The sequence below is a fragment of the Plectropomus leopardus genome, chromosome 16, assembly GCF_026936395.1.
Source record: "Plectropomus leopardus strain MGB_pleo_1.0 chromosome 16, ASM2693639v1, whole genome shotgun sequence".
NCBI lineage: Eukaryota > Metazoa > Chordata > Actinopteri > Perciformes > Serranidae > Plectropomus > Plectropomus leopardus.
The window spans coordinates 7,119,206-7,135,438 of NC_142191.1; the positions used below are offsets into that span (position 1 = coordinate 7,119,206).

Sequence of the window (16,233 nt, forward strand, 5' to 3'; positions counted from 1 at the left end):
TCATTTGCTCAGGTTTCAAGGGTCAAAAAATATCTAAGCTGATGCTGTGAGTCCATGTCAGCCACAATACTCCAGAAAAAGCCATTGTTGTTACATATACACGTCCATTAAAAACAATATGGCACCAAAGAAACGGGTAGCAAAAGAACAGCGAAAACGTGCCAAAAAGTTTGGCAATCTTTTCTGATGAATATTTAAGTAACATGAATGATTTATGAATGAATGACTAATAAACTGATTTAATCATTTAATAAACAAACAAACATGATTGTCCTTTTTTACCTGAATATGTCATTAAAGTTAGTTCAGAGTTCTTGATGTGTTTGAAAGTCCAATGTTTCGATTTTTTTTTAACTTTGGCAACATATCTTCTTTATAGAAATAAATCAGAGATCTATAACAAGCTGTACAAGTAACACTTGAGGTAATATTCAGAGTTTTAGGTAATTTTCTTCAAGTTTTCCACATCAGCAGGTGGAGGATGTTGGCAAACACAGGAAGTCTGTTGACAAATGTTCGGGGCCACAACAGTGAACCTTCGGTGTACGGTCTCACAGCGAACAGATTTGCTCACAGGATGGCTGCGAGTGATCACACTGCGATGAGGCTGCTGCTGCTTTTATCTCTTATCACCACAGGTAAGTGAAACATTAACATTCATCTTATCTTGTGAGCATTTTGTAATCTTTTCTCGGAGCATCTAGTAGAAAATCTGACCTCTTTTATCTTCTTTCATCAGGTGCTAATGGAGAAGATGGTCTGATATTTGCCGGACGGGCTTATGATATCACATTTCCATGTGACAGAGACGTCTGCTTTCATATATGGCAGCTCAGCACGAGCCAAAGCAGTGATTACGTTGCCATAGTCAGTAATGGAGAGATCCAGACAGCTCCATCAGAGGACGAGGACTCAAAGTGCACTCTGCAAATCAAAGATCTCACGGCGGAGGATGTTGGACGTCATCGCTGCCAACAAAGACCAGAAATCTTCATTTCTGACAACAGTGAGTACAGTCAAGATCAACCTTTAAGGGCTGTTTGGCACATTTTACACACTTTTCATTCTTCTTTTTTTTAGTAATTTTGGCTGTGTTAATGCATATGGCATACATTTTGGCAAGATTGTGTGTTTTTGTTTAATCTTGGAATTTCCAGCTCAGCGCCTAAAAGTCTAAAACAAACTGTGTAAACAAAACTATTGCATTCATACTGATAAGTGAAAAAAAGCGCCATTGAAACCCATTTAAACTGCAATTTTCAATCCCACAGCCATCAAAGCAGAAAAATGTGCATTGTATTATTTCTGGGTGTCATTCTGGGCTTTTGCTTTGGAATTTGTAATTTTTACTATTTTTCACTTTTTTTAACCAAATTTGACATATAAGGAAAATACATGCTATTTCCACAGTGTTGCTGCAAATCATTGACATATACCAGGCTGTGAAATCCCCAAAAAGAAAAAGGCATGTAGTCTATTGAAATTGGATATAGTCTATTTTTTCATGTAAAATATTGTGGCATCATGACAAAAACCTGGCATTTAAAGGGTCAAAATTCAGAAAATTAATGAATATTTGATACTTATGATGACTTATGATTTTTTAAATATAAATTTATAATATTGTGTAGTCTGATTTTAAAAAGTGCAGATTAGTATGAGTGTAAGTATTTTACATTGCACAAAAAATAATAATGTATAAAACTCAAATTTGCTGCTAATCGGTGACATATCCTAGGGTATGATAATCAAAAATAATAATCTATTTGGCATATAGTATATTAAAAATCTATCTTTTTTGTGTGTGTTGTTTTTTTAAATCTGAAAACATAGCAGCATCATGACCAAAAAAAAGGCATTTAAAGGGTTAAAATTCTGAAAAAATAATGAATATTTGATATTTATGATTAGGACTGATGTTAATGTGTAATAATTTTTTAAAGCTTAATTTTTTCAAAGTGCATTTTGTGTGCAGAGCGATTGCAGTGTTTAATCATAATTCGGACCCTCGGGGGTTAAAGTCTGCTTTGTGGGTTGATGTAAGATTTATTTCACCTGACGACAAAAGCCACGGACAAATGAATAAATAAAACTCTTTCTTTCTTTCCTCCTTTCAGCCCCTGCGGCCATGCCAGAGTTAAACCTCATGCCCGGTACCACAGTGTCACTGCAGTGTGTTCTCCTGTCCTACATGGAGGACGGACTCTGCAGCACAGCGCAGGTCAGCCTGATGTGGGTGGACGAGTCCGGCACTGAGATACAAGAGGACTCACAACATCAGATAAAACAGGCGTCTGCTTGTGCTACAACTTTGACTGTCACCATCAAAACACCTGAAAACAAGAAGTTTAGGTGCCAGGCGACTGTGGGCGAAGAGGTCCAGCGTTCAGTGGAGCTGCGGGTTCGAGTCCAAGGTCTGCATGATTGATTTGAACCTAAAATGTGTGGAATGCAAATAATTAATAATAACAAAAGCTATTTTTTCTTTGTAGCTCGTAAAGGGAGGGGGAGAGGACTCCTCGTCGAGCTGGAACCTGAAAATCGAGGTACAGTCTTCTTTGTCATTCATATACAGATTTTTTGTAGAGATTTGCTTAACGCAGGGTTCCCGCAGATCCTTAAAAAGTCTTAAAAGGCATTGAAATCATTAAGGCAGTGCAACGGCAGGCAGTTTTTATTTGCATAGCATATTTCATACAACAGGCAATTCAAAGTGATTTACAGAGCAATAAAATATTAAACATAATAAAGGACATATATTTACAGTAAAATATCTAAAATATAAAAGGTAACATTAATTGGTAAATGATTTTAAAATAAAATAAAAATCACCATTAAAAATAGAATGTTAATCTAAAAATAAACCCTTGATTTGTATGAAAATGTATTGAATCAATATTTTAAAAGTCTTAAAAATGCAAAGACATGGGATTATATGAATCATTTTGAACTGGCTTTGTGTTGTAAAATCTTAAAATAATTGGTAATTTAAATAAATAAATAATTATTAATGTGAGTGCCTCTCACATTAATAAGGGTTGGCATGGCGACCGGCTCCAGATAAAGTCTGACTGAGGTGTACTCGAGGAAAACAAAACCAAAAAAATCCCCAAACAACCTTAAATCACCAGCAAATCACAGAGACGAGTCGCACGAGACTAATATTATCCCACGACCTTCATCTGCCCTGGAAGTTTTACTTTCTCTACTTAAAAATTACGGACATGACCGATTCATGTGGGATTAAAATCACAGATGTCCCCATATAAAACTTGTCCTGTGCGAATAACCGAAGACAAGGACACAAGACCACGATGTACGAGGTTTGTGTTATAATCAACAAACCAGAAAACTGCGTCCTCAGCGAATAAGCAGCCCATAATTTTGTGTTGTGTGCTCGTCGTGATCACAGCTCAGAGCTCTGTGATATAACTGCAGTGGTTATACAAACATGAATTCTTCTTCTCTGATGCTCTGATATAAAGTGGGTTCTGCAGACGCGAGCATTTTGTTCTCAGTCCAGTCAACACGCCTGCAGCCACAGACGTCGCCGGTCGCACTGAAGCGGTCGTGATCCTGTCGGAATCGTGTAGAACTACGCAACGACCAGACATTTTGATACTAGTAACAGTTTTTATTCAATGGTTAAAGCTTGCTTCCTCATCTGTATCTGAATGCCAAAAAGGGCGCGCTCGTGTTTTTAATGACGCAGGCTGTAAAGAGGTCTGAACTCTTCCGGCGTTTCATTCAGAGTTGGAGGTCTGAATTTAAAATTTCTGACTTCCAAGTTTTCCAGGTGCACAACACCAAACGTAAATCAAAAAACACGATAGACAGAGACAAACTGGTGTTTTTGTGGCGAGTCCATGGACAATTGCACCGTCAGCGGGGCCGCCACCTTGCACATATGAGCGAAACAGAGGAAGAACTCCGCATAAGGTAACAGGCATGGCATTGAACTTACCATAGACTATTCTTTTAAGGTTAGATGAGGATTTTGAGGACTTATTTCAGCCTTGTAAAACATTTTTCGACATGTGAGTGATTGTAATTTGCCCTTTCAGGTCGCAACCAGGATGCGATCGGCGCCGCTGTGGGGGTGGCGGGATGTGTGGTTTTGGCGATGGTTGCATTGTTTGTTGTGAACAAAAGAAGAGCCGGTAAGTTCTCCTAAACATCCTGAACCTATAGAAACAGCCTGTTGAAACTGGAAAATTGTCTCATATGTGTCCAAATACCAGACCTCATATAGACAGTCACTTTCAAACGTGTGTCTGCTTACACAACTGTTCTCTGTGGTCTTTGACTCAATCACGTATGTGACATGTGCTATGAATTCTTGCAATTGTACAGTGACACAACAAAGCTGAAGACATCGACGCCGACGCGTCATATGTTTGGTGGTCATGAACACAACTGTAGTAAAACATGAATTTCTGCATTTCTATCTAGACAGCCAGCGGCTGGATGAGACCTGTTACACGATCAGCAAGAACGATGTAAGTCGAGAACACGCACAACAAAATCTTTTGTGCTTTTCAGCCATTTTTTAAAAAGATAAAGAGCGTGTGTGTCTTTAGGTTGTGAATACAGCGGATGTGATCTACGCTGACATTATTCTGCCTGCTGGCCATGACAGAGTGTGGGTCCGTGAGTGCGAGGCCACTGAATACGCCTGTGTCCGATACTAACCTGCTGTCCAAAATAGAAACTGTAGTGTTTTTTTTAATATTTGTGTCCAAGTGCTTCTGCTGTGTGTTTAAATGCTGTGAATTGTGCCACAAAAAGTACTCTTTCTTTTTTAATTAAAGATATTATGTTTCTTTATTCTCTATCATGTAATAACTAAAATTAGAATTATTTGTTATTTGTGGTGCTTCTTATTGTTTTATTTGCAACACTGTGTTCAAGTCTAAAGTAATAATTAAAAAAATGAAAACCCGGCTATTTTGCTGTAATTATTTAATAGGCCAAACCCTTATAGGGGAGACCGGGTTCGGTTGGCACACAGATATTTTCTGGTGCTTTGAAGGTGCCAGAAATAAAAACATCAAAATGTTTGCTCCCTTCACCCGCACTCATCTAAAACTTAAAGACATCTTTAAAAAATTATAGTATACAGAGTGCAGTTAAAAGTGTGTTTATTAATTGAGGGTCCAAACAAACTGGAAAAATTTGCAAAACTTGGTAACAGGCGACACGGGTGAAAAACAGAAACATGCACAGAATGAGATTTTACACTAGACGTTGTGTAAAATCTCAACCAGCCACTGAGTGTTCTTGCACGTTGTCGTTCTCTGACATCGTAATTTTGCGTGCATGTGATGATGTAATCGACATTCGTTGCAACATTTCAGCCGGCCGAGCTGCACGGCCAAACGCAGCGCTTCATTCTGGACTCAAACCTGCTATTCTGTCTGTGCAAACATGCTGAATTAAATTTAGTATGGAGCTGGCTTCAGTCTTCAGCTCTTTCTAGTCGCCCCTGCCAGTACACACACACACACTCACACAGTCACACCTGCGCACACACATACATACAGACACACACTCACACGGCCACAGCAGGTGAGAGACTGCCGGAGCCGGTCCCAGTGTTGCCCTATTTGCATTTTAAATGCTTGCAGCCAGCCCACCACTGTGTTCACAGTGCAGCGCAGCACAGCTAATCTACACACCTAAGGTGTGTGACGGGCTGCAGCCAGCAGTCTGAGGGGGTTGGAGAGATAGTGAAGACACAAACAAGAAAGTGGCGGGGGGGGGGTGAAAATACTCAACTGATGTTTTCGATGTTGAATTTACTGACGATAGAGAGGTTGTTGGTTTGATCGCTGAAGGGGAAATTAAGTATGGTAGGAGTGTGGGTGGGTTCGTTGTCTGGTGTCATGTTAGTTTTATTCAGCTGAATACCGAGAGAAGTAAGGGAATGATTTTTTCATTTCAGAGAGACAGTTTGGATGTTTTAAAGTGGGGAAGTCGTGTATATAGTCACCTACTTACAAAATGTATTTTAGCCATTTAAGGCCTAATATTGACAAGAACGGTCCAACTAAAAACGGAAAATTCTTTCCTTTGTGTTCTTGTTTCGGAGTTGTTTTTCTTGTTTATATATTTTTTTGTTCTCTTATTTGATTTAATATTTTAGAAATAAAGATCAAACTAAATTTCAATCACAATCAGTGTGGTTCATAATCAAAATGTCACACCTCCCGACCCAGGGTCACGTCTTTCTGGCTTTACGTTTTTACACAGACCTCATTGCGGCGCTGTTACTGGGTGTACGCCTGCGGCGCAGAGTAGGCGGAGCCTGAGCACATTCGACAGGTATTGTAGCAGGCAGATACACTGCATCCGTCACTAAATTTGAGCGGCAAATACATCACTGTGGCCACATGTCCAACACACACAAAAACAAGTCGAGTGAAACTGATAAACAGCGAACAGCATTTATTTTTCAACTAGGAAAGCTATTACGCTACACTGAAAATTTTGGAGAAGACGGGTGTCAGTACTACTGAAAATGCATTAATTATTTTTATGCTGCATTTATATATTTTCCAGTAACTTCTATGTTTGTGTATATGAAATAAAATGCTTTTATTAGAAAAGTAGACAGTAGTATGGACAAACTCTTTTAGGTTCCAGCACTGTGGTAAATATTTAATGCAGAAATGTGAAGCACTACTACGAGACAAAACACAGAGCATCACTGGACTCAACTTTCACTCAAATCCAAATTGTGAGCATAGAAAATACAATATGTAATATGGTGCAACCAGAGTTCCCCACTGGATTATGAGGGGTTAAGGTTTAACAAATTGCAAACTGCTTAGAAAGCTTTTTTAACCCTTTACAAGTAGTTATACAACATTACAGACCATAGAAAGAAGTCAGTGTAATCCAATAAAAAATCTAAAAATAAAAGTAAATTCATAAAATAAACATAAAAATAAATAAACAGAAATAAATAGATAAAAATAAAAATGAATCTAGTATAAAAAAAAATCTGTGTAAAATATATGGTAAAAAAACAACAAATTATCAGTGTTATATAACTTCTAAAAATAAACAAATCAAGAATAAATAATAATGAATCTAGTAACAAAATCTGATTAAAATGTATGGTAGAAAAAAAAAATAGTCCATATAATTAAAATAGAATTAAATAGACCTACAGTATATTTAAAACAACAGAATCCATTGTATAAAAACATCTGTATAAAATAATTTGGGGTTTTTAGTGAAGCAGCCGTGTGGTTACAATGCCTGTTAAAGAGTTAAAATAAAACAGTGTTCAGATGGTTTCAGTGTGACCTCTTTTTCACACCTTTCCTCTGAAAACATGTCATCATCATTATTTCAAAATTTACAGTAAATGTAAAGTTACAGACTCTACACGCTGCAAGTGTTGCAACAGACTGTTTTTCCAAAACAGTTCAGGTCAAAGACGGCAAAGTGAAGGAAGCCACACACACATATTACCATACCTTTTAACAAGTGGGTGTCTATATGCATTATCTCAGCTCGCAACGTCAGAAAGTGCTGAAGTTGTTCCTTTGTAAACCGCGAACACACACACAAACACACACATTGTCCAAACAGCTGATAAGCTCCAGGTGAAAGCCTTGAACCCCGGTGAACTCAGGCACCAGCTTGTCTGCAGAGTGCTTGGAGTGGACAGATCAGTGGGGGCCAAATGCTGCTGTCCCCTGGTGTGAGTGTGTGTAGGTTTGTGTGCGTGTGTGTGTGGGGGTCTACAGTAGGGGCAGAGGGGGGTTGGGGGACAGTGGCTGGGATTGTTGTGCGTGTGTGGAACAAAAGGCCTTGATTACTGAAATCCTGCAAAAGGCAGGAGAGGAGGTGTTAAAAGTGATACAGTGGAGCAGAGCTGGAGTTTGGGGGGGGGGGTTCCTCTCCTCTCATAAAGCTCATGTCCACACCCTGTCTGCACATTTCTGCTCTAATCCACAAACTGGAGTGCAGACCAGAAAATAAAAACAATTCATTGCTTCAGATGTTCTGATTTTCAACTTTTTTTGCACATTTCTGGCACATTGAAGAAAAAGCAAAAACAACACGAGTGCAGCCACTTAAAAGTAGTTAATTTATGAGGCACAAATAACCTTGATTTTCTATTTGACGCACTTGACAAATAACCTTGAAAGTGAACTGTTGATATGCAGAAAACATGATAAAACCTAAAAAAAACACACTGATACCTGTAACCACGAGAGTCTGCCTCTGTGCTCCGATGGCCCTCTGACTCATTGGCTTTTGTTAACACTTCACATTGAAATTGACCCTGGCTGTGAGGAGGAGGAGAGAGAGGAGGAGGAGGTGGGAGGGGGGAGGAGGGAAGGAAGGAGGTGTCTCTCGACGCAGAGACAAAAAAGCGAATCGACTATTAACACTTTTCTTGCAGGGAGGTACTGCTTATCGCTCCCCCAAATCTCTCCACTGACTCACCAGAGGAGGACAGGACGCTCCGGAGCTGCACGCGCACGATGGACTAAACCTCCCGGAGAGATCAACAGTCTCAGCTGTGCTCCGACACAAACAAGTGACTTCCTTTGAGTCTTTTTCAAGCCTCGGGACGCTCAGGTGAGAAAATACGTTGTTTTATCAAAGTTTTGAAAGAGGAGTAATTAATTACTTTTAATGAACACGCGCGCTTTATGGTTTCTTTCATTGTAATATAAACAGCTCCTGAGCTGAACAGGTTCCGTCAAGTGTTTGAAATCACACAAACACTCAAGTGAATCCTCTTAATGCAACACAAAATGATTTCGCTGCACAAAGTAGGCCCTGCAGGTAATGACTTTGAATTTGATCTGAGTTAGTTTAGTTTCAGGTAACACGATTAGTCATATTTTTCATGAGTGAAATGTGGTTAAGGCTTCATCTTAGACTCAGCCATGGTGTTACATTTGGAGAAAAGACAGAAAAATGTCCTAAACTTAGGATCAAGGAGGCCAGAGACAAAGAAAATGCATTTAAGCACTTTCTTTTTTTCAAGATCAGCTCTTAAGTGCAAACTTTGGACCATCATATTTAGAACATTTTCCTCTCCAATAAAATCATGGATGTGGCAGAAGACTTTTATTTAGACAAAGTTAAAGACATTTACAGCATAAATTGATGCAGGAAAGGCACAAAATGGTGCAGAAAACTCACTTGAATGCAGGAAATATAACTGTCTGATTCTACGTGCTGTCTGTAGGGTTCCCACAGTCATTGAAAACCTGGAAAAATCTCATGGATTATTATAATCACATGTTCCAGGCTTTGAAAAGTCATGATTTGTTAAAAAAAAACATTCAAACTTTTGGGAAAGTTGTGGAATTTTGTGGTGTGTAATGAAATAGTTAATCTAATCTTCCATTGATTACCTTTGAAGTAATGTAACGTGACGTTAAATTTCTGTTCTGTAGCTGTAATTTGTGTCAGTGTTTGACGTAAACTTCATTTTCTCGCCACGTTCAATCTCACCCTTCATATAATCTCATTAGATGAAATTATGTTTGAAGAGCTCTTCACTGATACGTTAGGAAAATTCTGGGCAAGTGGGAGCAGAAAAAAGTATATTATGTCTCCATTGAAAAGAAATTTTGTCCATTTAAAATGTGTTGAAACTGTATATTTTAGGCAGCTGGAATTACTTGAGTTTCTTGAAGATATTTCGCTTCTCATCTGTTCACTTCCAGAACTGTAAAAGACTTTTGGATTTGAAATAAAAAGTCCACAAGAAACTCAAGCAAGTCCAGCTGCTCTTAGAATAGCAATGACCTGGATGACTGAGAATCATGTCAATAGGCGTCTGATGCTCAAGGTTTTCTTGCAGAGGACCGCCGAACTCTCCATTTCATAAGTCCCCCGCCCCCGTGTTGAAACCAAACCTATGCTCTCGGATCAGCTTACTTCCTAACTGTGCTGGATTTATTTTAGTGCCGTAAACACGTGAGATGTGTTTGTTCTGCACCTTTTTGATGAAAGCTGCAGCTGCTGTTTGAGAGAGGATAAACCACACTCATCTGCATAATCAGTTCTACTGGAAACAAAAGATCACGTTTCCTTTTCCCTTTTGTTTATATCACTAAACTTCTCAGAGCTTCCCTCTCATCCTCCATTATCTTCAACTTTTGTTCTCTCCCTTCCTCCCTCCAGCTATCGTCAGATCTCCAGCTATGATTCAGAGGAAGGAGGTCGTTTTGTCGGTTCTGGGGGAGCTCCAGGAGGCCACGGAGAGTGCCGGCCTGGACGCTCTGACCAGAGTGGCCCTGGAGGTGGACCGGGTCCTCGCTCCCTTTGAGCTCCCAGAAACCCCCTGTCAGGATTTCCCCGAGTGGGCAGGTGTGGATGATACGGCTCATGGTTTGTACCCACCTGATGCGCCCAGGAGCCTCCTGCCTCTGAACTGCAAAGGAGAGGGCAACCTGCTGTTTGATGCCGTCAGCATGCTGTTAGTGGGCAACACTGGACTGAGCTTGGAGCTACAGGTGAGCCGGCATTTTGGTCTGTTGGGTTTAAAATGTATGCAGACTCTCTGGTAGGACTGTTCCCAACTCAGAATGATGTCAGTCGAATCAGACTCAGCGGTTAACCCTTTGAAACCCGGAGTGATAGCACTTCTCCTTTACTGCCTTCAAACACCTTTACGAGTCTTAAAAACCTTTTGAAATCTGAGAAAATCAGTTTGATTTCTTTTGAAGGCTCGAGAAAAAAAGGGAACAAGTAGCTTGGCAAGAACTGCTCTGCAAATGGCAAGAAATAAGTAGATTTGAAACACTGTTTTTAAACATACTGAAGGAAAATGTCCACAAAACATTATTTATAATTATCAATTATATATATATATATATATATATATATATATATATATAGTTGTTTTACTGTTGTTTTTTTGTTTGTTTTATTATTTTTTTCTTTTCTTTAGTTTTATTTTCTAATTTTCAGGTAATTTTCTTGTACTTTTACATTTTATGCTCTTTTTTTTTGATAATTTTAGGGTCATTTCTCATTAAGTTGCTCATTGCCTTCGTCTGAAAGACATCAAGCCAACTTGTTTAGGTCTCAAAGGGTTTAATATGAATATTCAACAATGTGGGTTTTTTCATATTAAGTTTTACAGTTTGAATGAGGCTTGTTCAGTGTGAATATGATATTCATGATGTAGTATAAAAGCTCTCAGGTGCCTTACGATGCAGAGTCTCTTCCTCTGTGCCGCTGCAGCCTTTGCCAAAAAGTATCGTGAAAGTCAAGAGCGCTCACTCTGCAGCAAAGTCTATGGACCACAAAAACGACTGCTCGACCTGAAACTATCAGGCGACTGAGCGTCGTCCGCCTGATGATGAATTTCTTACTTTCAGGGGGGCGGCCCGACTTTCTAGCTGTGTGAATGTGCACTTTTTAATATTAACTGCATTTATTTTTTCCCCCACAGGTGCGGACAGTTGTGGAAATGGTGCTGTGGAAGAGATACTACCTCTCCGGGATGATCGATTCTAAAATGATGCTCCAGGCTGTTCGCTTCAGCCTCTGTGCTGAAGAGTCTGAGGACATGCTCAACCTGCCTGTAACTGTCCTGGAGGCCATCTTTGACGCAGATGTGAAGGCGTCCTGCTTTCCCGGCTCCTACGCCAACATGTGGCACCTGTACGCGCTGTCGTCAGTCCTGCAGTTTAACATCTACTCCATCTACCCCATGTTCAACCTCAAGATCCGACCCTATTTCAACCGCGTCATACGGCCGAGGACCTGGCCGAAAGACTGTGAGCCGCTAACGCTGCACATCATGTGGTCTGGCGTGCTGCAGTCCGAGTCTTTGTTTAGGCCAAACCACTTTGTGGCACTCGCCCAGACAAGTGACCTTACGCTTGGAAGCCCTGACAGCGAGCAGAGGGCATCGCCGACCAAGAGCGATGAGATGCTGAACCAGGATTTGCAGCTGTCTTACCGGGGCCTGAAGGACAAGTACAACATCACCAAGAGGACCTTCTACCGCTGGAAGAGGCAGACGCAGGAGCATTGCAAAAAGTCTGCAGCCAGATATGAGGCAAAGTACTTCCTGCAGGCCTGCTACTTAGAAGGCAAGCTCATTCCTCTGCACCAGTTCAAAGAGTTTTTCCCAGAAATCTCGAGGTCTTCGTACTACAACTGGAAGCACGAGCTCCTGAAATCCGGAGGAAACTTCTCTACCTCATCTTCAACCGGAGAGATAAGTCCTGGAGAGAGCACGGAACAGGAGGCCTGGTCTTCCCCAGAGGCGAAGCAGGACGAGCCGGATCACCACGACAGCGTGGCCAGTATGTTTGGCTTCAACCTCGGCAAGCTGGATCTGGAGCGCGCCCAAAATATAGCTCACATGCAGGAAGCTAAGCGATGTCTTCAAAATTGCATCGCCATGAACGCCTCCCTCCCTTTTAGGATCTTCAAAAGAAACTTCCCGGGAATTTCCAGATCAACCTACTACAACTGGAGGAGAGAAGCCATGATGGTCACCCGCGGGTACAAAGGGAGCGCTGGCAGCAGCGAGGACAGCTCAGATGCCGATAAGAGCCAAAGCCCAAAAAGTCTTTCACCAGTCATCCCCAATTCCAATCATCCATTCATGCCCAGAGCGAGAATCTGCAGACGAAAACATAAAAGTTTCAGGCTGGCGTACATGAGCAAAAAACAGCTCCGAGATGCTGCAAAGCTGCACGTCCAGAAGTCCAAATGGTCCCTGACGAAGTTCAAGCTCAAGTTCCCGTCCATGTCTCCGTGTTTCTACTGGCTCTGGCGCAGCGGCCAGAACCGCAAGAAGAAGGTGCTCCCGCCGATTGTTAGCATCAACCTTCCTGAAAGTCTGGGGAACGCTGCTACAGAAAACAAGATCACAGAGAGGAGGGTGGATAGTCAGCACCCATTTGTCACGACTCCTAAATACCTAAAAACTTCCCCCATGCCCTCCTTTGATGCCCCACTTTCAAAGCACGCCCTTCACCGCAAGGCACCCATAGATGAGCAGATGTTTGCGATGGATGTTGTGGCTCTGGCTAACTTCAAGGCCAAGGCCAAGCTGTTCCTGCAGCAACGCTTCGAGGAGAAATCCTTCCCCACGTTTAAAGAGTTCAGGTCTTACTTCCCCTTCACCCCGCGCTCCACATACTACATGTGGAAGCGAGCTTTGCATCACGGAGTGTCGCTGGTTCATGGATAAATCTTCTTTTTTTTTATGAAAAAAAGGGCAACATGAAAGCTCTGCTGAAGAACTTCTACGACATGCATCACTCCACCTCAACATACTACCTACCCAGTTTTCCTGTTCTCAAAGACCGTTAACTGGCTTAGCATCTAAATGCATTGTGTCCTTCCTCTGCCCCACCACCACCGCAGCTCATTGGTCCCTCCTGGACATTTGCACGTGTGTGAAAAGAAACTCAGCCATCGGTGCGTTTAAACCCTGCATGTTGCCCTGCAGGCAAAAGGCAGTTCAAAGCTGTTGTTTTGTGGCATTTTGCTTGAAGCCTTTTCTCCTCTATTCTCTTTTAATCCTCGCTAAGCATTGTACTCCGGGTCCTTAATTTTTTTCAGTTTTCCTTGTTTCATTAATGCCTAAGTGTATGGTGTCTTTTTGTTGATGCTTGTGATATTGATCTCGGAGATTCCTGTTTTGTTTTTTTTTTATTTGAATGTGAAGAGCAGCTGGTATTTGTTTTCAGAGATGAGTTTACTTCGGCTTGTTCAAACATCTTCTGCAAACAGGCGTCCAGTCAAACTTTTTCCTTTGGATTATTGAATGTAAACACACTTTGTGCACCAAAGGTTTTTTCGGTGGCTGTCTTGAGGTTTTTTTTAGCCAAACTACTTTTGAAATGCCTCCTTTTCTTCTGGTGATGAATATTATAGAAACTGTGAGTTTTTTCACACTGTATTTGCACTGAAATGGTTTCCCATCACACTGTTGAATGTTTTGTCTTGACCATGATGCACATTTTGGTTAAGTTTGAATTTTCCGACAATCCTGTTTCTAGAAATGTTTACATGGTTTCTTTACTTGAAAGCTGAATATAAATGTAGATATTTTTATTTTTTGTATGAATTTTCACTCCATAACTACCTACTGCCTTGTAATTTTGGGGAATATTTGCCTTGATAAGCTACGTTGTCTGCTGCTTCTCATCAAATGACGCTTCAGTCTCTAAACAAACTCATTTTGTAGAACTGCCGCTTTAATAACCGTAAACAGCAGATACAAGTTTACATTTATACTTTCTGTATTTATTCTTCTTAGTTATTACACGTCTGAAAATTGGTACTGTTGCCGCTGGCAGCCTGCGTGTTAGTCCGTCAGTAGATGAGGAAGTCTTTGCTGTTAGGCTGTTTATCAATAAACCATCGACCAGCATCAATTTTTGCTTAATCTTGTTTGAAAAGTTTGTCATGCTGCTTCACAGTTTTCGCTCACAAAATCATTAGTTCGCCCCAAAATCAAAAATACATATTTTTTTGTCTGTTTCCAAAAACACGACCTGGTTCCTCAAGATAATTCACAGACTTTGTTGTCTGAGTCTGACATCTCAACACTCAACAACTCACGACAAAACAATCCAGACTAACAAATAGCACTACAAGTAAGGGGAAAAATATGTGTTTTTGATTTGGGGAGAAATGTTCCTTTAACCCTTAAAAACCTGGATAGACATAATTGTCCTCGTGCTGTGTTTAGACAGACTACATTCAGTCCATGGTTCAGAAACCCTCCACAAGCATTTAAACCTTTGAAACCTGAGCAAATTAGTTTCAATAATAGTCAGTTAGCAATTTCACATGAAATAAAATGGAAACTGCAAGAAATCATGAAAAGGTGACAATGAAATTACCTGAAAACTAGCTTATAAAAAGAATTATTAGAAAATTATATGTATACAAAAATATGGAAAAATGCCCAGAAAATATTTAAAAATGTCATTATTATATATTTAAATTAAGTATATATTTAAAGCAAGTTAGAGTTTCAGCTTATGTCTGGTCTTTATTTATTTATTTTTCTTTTTTTTCTTGTGCTGATTTTAACTTTTTAAACTTTTGACTAATGTCTTGATAATATTTGGGTCATTTCTTGTTTAGTTGCTCAATGCCTTCTTTCCATGTATTTGATAAAAACATCGAGCCAATTTGCTCACATTTCTAAGGGTTTACACAGGCCAAGCCTGACAAATTGTTGAAGCCACCAGTTGTTTTATGCTCCACATTATCTGAAAGCAGCCATTGCAGTAAGTCAGGCAACTGTAAAACGTCTTTGTAATTTTCTCAAATCAATTGGTCTTCCTTCCAAGTCGCTGCTCTCTTGTTCTGGCTCAAGTGATACCAATAAGCACTCCTAATCTTCTGCCCCATCTGCTGCATCGTGATTTGATTCTCTGGCGGGATAAATTAGACAGCTTAACACAACGCACATTAATGGCAAAGGTCTGTACTACATTATGACCCAAAAGACATGCTGGGCCGTGCCAAGTTAATTTGCGCTGACAGCCAGTGGTGCTGTACAGAAGATAAAGAAAAAAAAGGAGCAAAATCACTCAGTGTAACCACATCCAAATGTGCAAACAAGGAGGTCAAGGCAAGCCAGCGGCTAAAGAATAGAAATGAGCTTTGAGACCGGTTTGTGGTTTTTGCTCACTGCCTTTTCTCTGTGTAGCCATTGTGCTTATGCTAATGATGGTAATGGTCAAGAGTAGGTGGGATGGAGTGCAGGGAGAGGGGGGAAGGGGTTAATTGTATGCATGGGGATAGAGGTGTTTGAGATAAGGCCAAGAACATCCACAAGTCTGGGGGGAGGGCTGGAGGTGTGGAGAAACTGAGGGGGACCATTGTTTTGATACTACTATTGACTGACTGCACTACTTTTTCTAGTAATATATTTTTTAGCCATGTTTTCTTTACCTGCTCTGTAGTTATTGTGCTGCAACTGTTCTTGTTAAAAGGTTAAAGTGCGATTATGGCCATGAAAGAAGATCACAGTGACTGTGAAATGCTGAGACTTCTCAAACTTGGTTCTGACTTTGGGACTTAAATAGACTTTGAAAGGTATCTGAATACAGCACAATGAAACTGATGTCCAACCAGGTTTTGAAGGGTTACCCTTTAAGACCTGATCAAATTGATTTCATTATTAAAAATATGGAGAGAAGGAAATTAGCAACTTAACAAGATATGGCCTAAAAAAATATCAAGAACATTGTCAGAAAATAA

General features: G+C 40.4%; 2 protein-coding genes across 3 annotated transcripts; both read left to right on the top strand.

Moving 5' to 3' along the window:
- The first annotated feature begins 481 nt into the window (after nt 1-481).
- LOC121955823 (uncharacterized) lies at nt 482-4,944 on the top strand. 2 transcript variants are annotated; one of them, XM_042503912.2, is made up of 7 exons: nt 482-638; nt 740-1,006; nt 2,118-2,414; nt 2,493-2,546; nt 4,065-4,160; nt 4,453-4,499; nt 4,581-4,944. In XM_042503912.2, the coding sequence occupies exons 1-7, from the start codon at nt 482-484 to the stop codon at nt 4,689-4,691; spliced, it is 1,029 nt and encodes a 342-aa protein (XP_042359846.2). In that variant the 3' UTR covers nt 4,692-4,944. The 2 variants fall into 2 exon arrangements, with proteins under 2 accessions (XP_042359846.2, XP_087945503.1); XM_088089377.1 differs by having other exon boundaries at nt 543-638; nt 4,457-4,499.
- A 3,433-nt stretch (nt 4,945-8,377) lies between these two features.
- On the top strand, nt 8,378-14,401 carry vrtn (vertebrae development associated). The gene is made up of 3 exons (XM_042503547.2): nt 8,378-8,601; nt 10,165-10,496; nt 11,441-14,401. Exons 2-3 carry the CDS (start codon nt 10,185-10,187, stop codon nt 13,196-13,198), a joined length of 2,070 nt encoding a protein of 689 aa, XP_042359481.2. The 5' UTR covers nt 8,378-8,601; nt 10,165-10,184; the 3' UTR covers nt 13,199-14,401.
- The last annotated feature ends 1,832 nt before the right edge of the window (nt 14,402-16,233 follow it).